The sequence below is a fragment of the Phascolarctos cinereus genome, unplaced genomic scaffold (assembly GCF_003287225.1).
Source record: "Phascolarctos cinereus isolate Bilbo 61053 unplaced genomic scaffold, phaCin_HiC Scaffold_9;HRSCAF=440, whole genome shotgun sequence".
Taxonomy (NCBI): Eukaryota; Metazoa; Chordata; class Mammalia; order Diprotodontia; family Phascolarctidae; genus Phascolarctos; species Phascolarctos cinereus.
The window spans coordinates 10,081,102-10,090,833 of record NW_027556402.1 but is presented as its reverse complement, the minus strand read 5'-3'; the positions used below and the strand labels follow the sequence as shown (position 1 = coordinate 10,090,833).

The following is a 9,732-nucleotide window of genomic DNA, read 5'->3' as shown; positions in this document are numbered from 1 at the left end:
TAGCTAAAGTACTTAGTGACTCTTCAATTACCAGGAATCTTTAATTTACAAAAATAATAAAAATGATAATAAAAAATGAATCACTTAATGGGGGGCTACTTTAAATAGCAAGCATTTGAGATATGATTTGATTTGCAAAATCTGGATTTAAACACTTTCAAGCAATAGCCAATATGTAACCTGAGGTACCTGTGTCCCAGTTTGTGACTATCAGTGAATTCCATATGGGCAAAGCGCAGTGAGGATTGGGTCAGGCACGAAACCAACAGTTTGCACTTTGGCAAAATCGTCATTAACCACACAGGCTGCTCAATAAAGACATGAAGAGCCCCTTTCATTAATTAATATATTTTCTGCATTATAGTTAACATAGGTACTTTCTTTGCATCACCCTTAGTTTTTGTTAGGTACTGCTATTTTTGTTATATTCAGATATGAGTACATTTCGACAGTCCTTTGCAATAAATATCATAAAATAATAGAGATTCACATAATAAATATTCTTTACAATAAAAAAGTTTAACAGACTTTTGTCTTAAAAATAGTCAGAATTCAACTTTGTGATTTATACATACAATATACAAGACATGGCCACAGCGTGTGGCTAAGGCAATGCTGGCCTGGGTCAGATCGGAATCGGTCTGCTCATCTGCAGGGCTCGACTCGATGGGCCAGCAGCTCTAAGGTGGGGATTGGGAGTGGGGAGGGTGCAGAAGAAAGGGAGCCAGGCACGTTTCAGATGACTTCAATCAGGGGCCCCAGAAAACAACTCAGACACACAAATACCACCCAGGTTAGCTCTCCAAGTGATCTCAATGACAGCAGAAACTGAAAGAGGGAGGAGACAATGAGGAGGGTGTAGCAGGAAAGTGTCGAAGAGATCTAATCGATGGGGGAGGGGGCCATGAGCAGCTAACAGGACACCAAGGAGAACATTTATATTGTCAAGAAAATCAGAAATTTGAGGTGGGGAGGGGTGAGGACACTGTTGGCAATTCCCTGGAATGAGCCAATGCCAAAACTGGGAGGTTGGAGGGGAGGAAGGAAAAGAAAAGAGGATAGAAGCAAGGAGGGTGAGGCAAGGGAAGAGAGGTGGAAAAGAAACTTCAGGCACCATGAAGACAAGTCTACATCCTCAAGGGAAGATTCAAACGCCATAAAAAAAAAAAGTTCTAAGGGGAACTCCATTCATTCCCTAGCTTACTCCAGAAATTAAATGGATTATTCTTTTAGCACTCCACCACAAGGAAATTGACACACAAACCAAACACACACACACACACACACAAACACTGCAGAGTATAAGGATGACTTCAGAAAGTCATTCAAGGAACACGAGATCAGCCCTGAGGCTCTTCTCCAAAGTAGGAGCCAGGTGCAAGGTCACCATCCGAAGGTCACCCACAGGAAGGAGAGGGAGGAAATCCAGGAGCGAAATCCAGCAGCAGGGGAAAGAGAAGGCGGGACCCGGGAAGGAGAAGGGATGAATGAAGGGGAAAGGGAGCAGAGAGAAAAACAAACCCACAGTCACAACCTGCAAGTGGAGACAATTCCAAGGCTGAGTCCACCTCCCCTCATCATGAGGGTTTGCCCTGAGCCCGAGAGGGGCAGCTCTCCAGCTTACAATAGACAGTGTTGGAGTTCTTACATCGGCAGCCCGGTCGCGTGAGCCGGTCATAACAGCCCCGGCAGAGCTTCAGACACCCCTGGGCTGGGGGATAACACAGTAAACAAGGCAGGAACAGGGCCATGGTCCCCATGCACAGGTACCGGGAGCAGCAACGGGCCTGGGAACAAGAGCAGGGGTGGTCTGCGTAGGAGTCCCCCTCGTCATCATCGGAGCAATGGTAGAAGAGGCCCTTGACCAGGCACATGCAGGTGCTGTACTCCACCATGCTCTCCGCGGAACACAGGCACTGACGGTCACAAGCCAGGCAGGAGGGCAGGGCCCTGGGGGCCGTGCACTCTTCGCACTTACACTTCCCACACCGTTCACAAATGAACTTGTGCTGTGTTGAGGGTTCCTCTTTCAAGGAAACTTTCAGGTCCTCTGTGATGGCGGAGGCCCGCTTTGGCTGGGACCGGATGGCCCTTTCCGCCTGCCAGCCTGGAGCGGGTCGGGATGGAGGGGATCTTCCCAGCAGGCCCTGCTCTGAGGACACACTGCTGTTGCTGCCCGAGCTGGCCGCACTCCCCGTGCTGGTGGACCTGCTCAGAACAGGAACCCTGGAGTTAGTGGGTAACCCCACGTGGCCTGGGGGTTGGTGCTCGGAATTGTTATTCACGTTAAGGGGTATGATTTCATGAGTCCTCTCATGTTTCTCTGGTCTGGGCGCTAGCTTGGGGCCGGGCTTTTTGAGTACAGATGGCCCTTCGGTGTACTCATTGTTGCCTCTGATGGCCTTGATCTGGTCCAGGGACAAGATGGTGGTGGTCTGGCTCTCCCTCTCATGGTCCAACCTTGGCCGGCCATCCAGGGAAGGCTGCTGGATCACCACAAATGACCCACCACTTCCATATGGATTTGGAGGATCCATGAGGAGTGAGCTGCACTTCTGGCATTCACTGGAAACCTGGCATGCATCTGAAATCCTAAAAGGAGATCACGGGTGAAGAGGGGGAAAAAGGGAGCAAAAGTAAATGACAGGAAACATTTTAGGGGGGGAAGATCCTGACAAGTTGCCAGCTGTCTGAACCACCTGGCAATGTTCTCCTGCAGCAGGGGTCCTGGCCACAGTCCAACTTCAGGAGAGTCTGGGCACAACATCACAGGGGAGGCAAGGAGGCAGGAGCCCCTACGCGCCACCAAAAACTAGACTTCTGCTCCACTTTTGAAGGAGAAGGGAAACAATCTCAACGTGACCCTTTGCAGGCTAGAGAAGCTAGAACAGACAGATTTAAAGTGAAGGCACAAATGCAGGGTGTCCCAAAAGTCCTTCATGCCATTTTAAGTTATTAGAGTTTAAAACTTCACTAAGAATTTGGGGATGCCCTGCACACCCCTACTAGTTAGCTGTCTGCAGCAAGGGTAAGATTTTTACACTTGGACGTTGAGATTTTTTGGTTGTTGCACCGGATTCATGACGTCAAGAAATTACACATGAAATGGAAGTCAATGACTGTGACCGTGGGCATTTCCCTCTACTGACAGAGCCCACACCTTCCCCTTCTGGGCAACTCTTCACCTGGTCCCTGGACTACTTAAAATGAATGCATTTCATTCCAGAGCCCCAGAAAATGTTCCAAACTAAAAAGACATCGTTCAAAAACTAGAGGACATTTTGCAGTGGAAAGGCTCCCGATTAAGAAATTAATCAGCCAGATGCAAAGCATGGCATGGTATTCAATAATTCTCTCAAAATAATCCAGTGCACAATTCTGTGAGTCAGCTCAGTTCCTTTGTAATCGAGTCTTTCTTGGGAAAGGGCCTTTTAAAAAGCACAAAATACAAGTCTTTGAGAGGGGATGCTTTCTGAATAAAAAACAAATGTCTGGAAAGGCCTTCAAGTCATTCTGGAAAACTCCTGCCTGTTTCATTTATTTCTATGCTTCTAAACATAGAAAAATAATAAGGGACAGGCACCTTGAGCTTGCATCTACCAGGCTGCCCACTTAGAACCACAGAAGGAAGAAAACAAGCACCCTGCCATCCCTGGGGGACAACCAAACATTTACTCTCTGATTCTTGGCAAAAGAATTCCAATGTATAATTTGTTTGGCACACAAGTCACAGAATGCACTCCATTTCCTTTTGCAGATCAGTGCAAAACTCTTTGGAAAGAAGTTCATCATCCCCAAGGATACCACTAACCTTATCCCAATTCCAGGAGGGGTCAGGGGCAGAGCACAGAAAGACACTAGGCAGGGAGCCAGGGTCACAGGAGAAGGGAATGAAGCTTGAGGAGACACTCCGAAGGAAAGGCGTAACAGGAAGTGCATTTGAGTTATTACTAAGTGTCCATGAGAGTAAATGTCACATTAACTCACCAGAGCTCGCCTACACTCATTCTCCTGACTGTAAATTCAAGGCCTCGGATGGGCCAAAGCTTCCCCTGCCCCCTTAAAATAACTTCTCTGCACACATGGAGGACAGATTTGTAACCTGTTGCATTTTAGCTCTAGAGTCCTTAAGGGCCATTTAAAAATATTTCAAGTGACTCCTACACTCTACCCTCTTTTCCTAAAGGCTTTGCAAATACAAAGGAGCCAAAATCTCAAGTCCATGAAATGAGAAAGAAAACAAGGGAATAGAAATTGGAAGGTAGAAGAGAGGGTAGGTCCCAGTATCTCACTGCTTTATCAAGGTCCTATTTTTAAAAGGCATTAGCTTATGGAGACAGGCAAAATGTCTAGATTAAAAAAAAAAAAAGCCAGTAACCAAAAGGGATCAAATGAATTGGTGGGATAGACAATTTTCAAGGAATGTGTAAGTGAGCTCTTTCCCTTTCCTGATTATTTCCTAGGAGGAAAAAGGAGGAATAAAATCTTCAGACAATTCCAGCACATGGGGGGGGAGGCTGCCCTCTGGATCTTCCAGGATAATTTTAGTACCATTCCAGCAGGGCTTCCTACCAGTACCAACCAAACTACAGAGGCAAGCAAAGCTGGTCTTGATTTTTTTTTTCCAGGTAGATATTTAAAAGCCTTGGGTGAGTGTGTGCGTAAAAACAGGCCCAGGGACACACATAGATTCAGAGACTTCTAGGGGCTTCATTTGAAAGAGATTGACTTGACTTCAAGAAAGGGGACAGAGCGCAAGCATCAACTGGGTCTGGGGACTGCAAAGCATCCCAGCAGCAGCAGCAGCAGCATGGGAAGTGTACCGGGGAGGGGAGCCCTGCACCTTCTGGGTGCACAGCTGGGACAAAACAGGAGAAATGAAGAAGGGCAGGAAGAGGAAAGAGTTATGAATGAAAAGCAGTTTTCTCTCTTTTGCAAAGGAGAAGAGGCATTGCCTCAGTCGGGCAGGCGTGCCAATTCTTAAAGTGGCCGCACCTTCCTCCACCCTTCTCTTCCCACTTCACCAAGTACAGCCGTAGCAAAGGAAAGGGGGGCGGGGAGGGGGGAGGTCCCAGACTGCAGCTTAGGTGCAGATCTTATTACCGCCGTGCGCTGTGCTGGGGTAGGCTGCGCTGGGCTCGCTCCATACATGCACAAATGCATGCGCACACACGCACACACGTAGGCCCCAGGCACCCACGCGGGCACCCACACACTGTTTTCCCCTCTCTCCTCTTTCTCAGATCGAAAAGGGAATCTCCTCCGGAAGGAGGGCTCCCTCCTACGGGTCTCCAGCGGGGTAATCTTGCCAGACAGACCAACTGCACGCCCCACCCCATCCCCCACCCCCCAACCTTACGGACACATCCAACACCGAACCGAACCGAACCGTGCCCTCCAAAACTAAGGTCCCATGGAGGAGACTGTGGGGCTCGGAGAGGCTGGAATGAGGATTCCAGGCAGAGGCACAGTGCAGTCATCCCATTTCCTTCAGGGACACAGACCTAGGACCTTTCCCTTCTCCTCTGGCAGGGGCTGGGGGCAAGGAGGCAGCCCTTGGAGATCCTGGGCAGCTAAGAAGGACTTCAGGGATGATCCGTTCCAGCCCACTCATTTTGGAAAGAAGGAAACTAGTCCGCTCACTTTGGGGCTGAGCTGCTTTTCCGGGGCGCCTCTACCCCGAGACCTCTCCTTTCTTCCCCTTCCCACCCCCTCCCCTCCACACAGCAGTGGAGCGGTTTGCTGTCCAGCAATCTTCCTCCCGCCCCCGCCTCGTCCCTAGGGCTGGGAACCCAAGGCTGAAAGTCAAGGTGAGGTGGCCCGTCACCTGCGCAGGTGCCAAGGCCGGGCTCCTGGACTTACCCTCGAGGCTGGGGGTGGGCTGCACCTGCTGGGGGAGCAGCCCCCCCCCTTCCTGAATATGCACAGTTTTCTCTCTACACGTGTGAGCACTCCTCTCCAAAGCACCAAGAGAAACCCAGATCAGGTGCGCCCTTCGATTCTCCCCCCACCCCCCACCCCGCCGAAAGCAGAGTATTACAAGGCGGTCCCCCGAGAAGCCCACTTACCGATTTCGGAGCAGTCACCAGGGGCCAATGCGTCCAACCCCGCTCCACGTAAGACCCACTGCGCGTCGGAGGGCCCTCGCGGAGCATTAAACAGAGCAGCCAGGGCTTGCGGTCGGCATCCCCTCAAAGCCGAACTAAGGCGAGGCTAGGGTTAGCGAGCCCAAGGACTCCCCCTCCCTCCTCTTTCCGCCTCCTCCTCCTGCTGCGGCTGCGGGAACGAGCCTTTCCCCCGGCCCCCTTTTGGCTGCAGGAGAGAATTCTTGCTTGCAATTCTCTGAAGCAGCCCAGCTTTCTGCCTCTCACCAGAGTGGGCGCGCCATGAGCAATAGCACCCCTTTCCGAGGGGCTTCCGTCCAGCAAGGATTCCGCAGGTAGCGTGCTCCCCCGGGGTTTGCCAAGTGTCTCCCAAAAAGTTAGAAGCGGAGGAAAAAGAAAAAGGAGGGAAGGGGGGGGGTAATGAGAAGGGAAGGATTAAAACAAGGAAGGAGAAACAAAAAGCACTATCCTTGCATCTAAAAGCAGTTCTGACGGAAAGGTTTCTCAGCCTTCAAATCTCCGCTGCTCTGATGCTGAGAATACCAAAATAGGGCGGGGTGGAGGGAAGAATGAGCAAACAGTCTTCAGCCCTGGATGCAGAGAGTGGATCTCAAAGCGGCGTTCTCAGGCGGTCAGCCACTGATGCCAACAGGAGCCGAGTGCAGCTGGTTAGTCAAAGGGAATCACTGCAGGCAGGGAGGAGAGATTTACAGTGGAGGGGTCCAGCAAGAATCTGCCTGACGCCCCTTTCTGAAAGTTCTCCAGAGTCTTGGTGGATTTCGGTTTGGGGGGTGTTCTCCTCCCACACCTTTTTTTGCGGGGAAGGGGTGGGATTCTGAAGAGCCGCACGACGTCTCAGTGTCAGGATGAACCGGGTTATGGGATCTTTCTATCTCTTCTTCACAAGGCTAGGATGCTGTCACACCGCCTCATTCACCCCGCAACGGTTCTTCTGCGGTGGGCACAACGTGCCAGCGCCTCAACTCGCTCGGCTCAGCTCAGGCCCACGGAGCGGGCAGTGGGCGCAGCGTCAGCCTGCTCGCTCGGCGTTCCAGGTCCAGGTCCTGCTTTGGTGCGGAGAAAAGAGTGGGGCGAGAGAGCGCCCATTAAGTAAAATGGGTGATTCTGCAGGCGGGCGGCGCAGAACAGAGGCCGGGGCCAAGGCTCCCTCTCCCGTTCCCTCTGTCCCCAGCTAGGCAGCCAGCCAGCCAGCCTGCCTGCCTGCCATGTGCCTGCTGTTGCTCTCCCGGTGATTGACAGCAGCCCCATAGGCATGCATGTCAGCCAGCTCACTCACCCAGGAGCCAGCGCCCCCCGCGCCCCCCACCCGATCCGGCAGCAGGGACTGCAAAGGGAGGTCCTGGGGTCATTGCTTCAGCCCCCTCCCCAGCACATACACACACACACACACACACACACACACACACACGCACACACACACTGAGTGGGTGAAAGGGGGGAAGGGGGTCTGCGCCCTGGAATCCATGCCCAGAGCCCGGGCAGACCTGGAGGTTCCCACACACACACGGCCCCAGCACCTGTGGGGGTGGGCAGAGGGTGGAAGTCCGTCCTGGCTGCTCCCACGCGGGAGGCTGGCGGGGAAGCGGGCGCGGAAAGCCAGCGCTGCCCTCCTCCGCCAAGGCCAGCCCCTCTCACCCGTGCGTTCCCCCTCCCCGTCAGCGCCCGGGGAAGCAGAGCAAGGAAACGGCTCCTACCTAATGCCAAGACTGGAAAGGGCTTTCCAGACACGCACCTTTGCCGCCTGGCCACTCCGGGAGCCGGGCTGGAACTGCGGCGCGCGCCCTGCCTGCCCGCCGGGCCGCCTGCGACCGCCCGCCTCGGAGAAGCCAGCCCCGCACGCCCCGAAGCCGCATTTCAGCGCTCAGCCTCCACCTCCACCTCCGTGCCGAGGCCCGCCTCCAATGATATCATGTGTCCATCACGGGGACTGCTCGAAAACCTGGAACAGGATTTCCTCTGACAGGCATTTCCTCCGTGGTGTTTACAGAAGTGGACGGGGTGCAGGCATGCACTTGCACGTTCGTTCTCCCGAGGCAGGCAGCCAGGCTGCCCTACTTGGAGCCCTTCCCCTTCGCTCCGGCTCAAGGGGGTCCGCAGAGCCTTCCGGGGGTAGGGGGAGGGGGCGAAGAGGGAGGAAAGGAGGGAGGGAGGGAGGGAGGGAAGGAAGGAGAGAGACAGAAAGGGAGAGAAGGAGGGAAGGAGAGAGAGACAAAGATAGAAAGACGAGACAGAGACAAGCTTTCCTAAGCCAATGGAAACTGCTTGGGAAGGATCAGAGAAAGTAAAAAGTTGCACATCTGAGCTACACGGTCCCTGGGAATGCTAACCCGGTAGAGAAGTTTGTAGTTAATGGCACACACACACACACACACACACACACACACACACACACACACACACACACACACACACACACTGTATGTAAAATCATCTTCTATGTACCTTGTCGCTTGCATTGCCTCACCTCATCAGAATGTACTCTTCTTGAGGCCAGGGACTTTTCCCACTTTCTTATCCTCAGAGGAGTTTAGCACAGTGCTAAGTCCTCAATAAGCACTTAATGGATGAGTGTAGACTAAATGATTAAGTGATACGCCCAAGATCGCCGAGGTAGTAAGCATTAGAGATGGGATTTGCGGGCAAAGTTCATTTTTAACAGAATTCAGCAGATCCCCAACTTCAGTGTTCTCTCCTGGGCATCACAAAACTACCAGCGAGGTGTGGCACCGCATGATTGGAGGCTCGCTAGCACCCGGAATGTGAGCTCAGTGTTTTAGAAAAACCAGAATTACACACCACACACACACACACACACACACACACACACAACACACACACACACACACACACACACTTTTGATGTTTCAAAGGGCAGGTGCATTATATAATTTCCTAGACTGAAAACAAATATATTGAGAAGCAAGCTCAAAGGAAAGTATTGAAACGCGTTGTGCCCTGTTCTCTCCCACGGATTTTGCAAGTTTTGTAAGCCTAAAGTTGTACTATTTATAGGAAATGTAACCCCAAAGCCCACCGATAGTTCACGGCGTTTCATGGTCCTTAGTAATCTGATAGGGGTCACCGAAGGACTTACACTTTTCTTTACACGTATAAATGAGACTGGTTTTTAATTCTCTGGTAACTTTAGACTTTAAAACCTTCATTACACCAATCAAACAGATTCTAGCCCCCTGGAAAGCACACTTTGCCCTTGGAGAAGGTAAAGTCATAGTGTCACTGCTTCATCATTTAAAAAAAAAAAGTAATATCTTAAAACTAAAAAAAAGTATATTTGATATACTTTGATATACTCCCCCCTCTTCTTGATTAAGAAATCAAGAAAGCTTAGAATCAGGCCAAAAGAACAACAAAAACATAAGCTGCTATTAATTTATTATTATAATTTTTCTTTCAATCTAAAGTCAGATTTGGAAATTTTTAGTTCAAAGAAATACTTTGTAAATTTTTCCTTAACCTTTTCTACAAGTTGTCTTATTCATCATCAGCAAGTGATATTGATGTGGTTGGTATTTATTCTTCTGGATTTCTCAGTTTCCACTCTGGGAACTACAGTTGGGACAGTTTTCAAATTATCCAGGGTAGGATC

General features: G+C 51.0%; 1 protein-coding gene across 2 annotated transcripts; it reads right to left on the bottom strand.

Annotated features, from left to right (window-relative positions):
• Positions 1-332: 332 nt before the first annotated feature.
• SPRY1 (sprouty RTK signaling antagonist 1) lies at positions 333-8,188 on the bottom strand. 2 transcript variants are annotated; one of them, XM_021008342.2, is made up of 3 exons: positions 7,820-8,188; positions 6,069-7,168; positions 333-2,592 (listed from the first exon to the last, which is right to left on the bottom strand). In XM_021008342.2, exon 3 carries the CDS (start codon positions 2,535-2,537, stop codon positions 1,578-1,580), a length of 960 nt encoding a protein of 319 aa, XP_020864001.1. In that variant the 5' UTR covers positions 2,538-2,592; positions 6,069-7,168; positions 7,820-8,188; the 3' UTR covers positions 333-1,577. The 2 variants fall into 2 exon arrangements, with proteins under 2 accessions (XP_020864001.1, XP_020864002.1); XM_021008343.2 differs by having other exon boundaries at positions 7,858-8,188.
• Between the last annotated feature and the right edge of the window lie 1,544 nt (positions 8,189-9,732).

What these genes read in the sequence shown, in the direction of transcription:
- SPRY1 (XM_021008342.2), bottom strand. Translation starts at nt 2,537, where the DNA reads ATGGATCCTCCAAATCCATATGGAAGTGGTGGGTCATTTGTGGTGATC.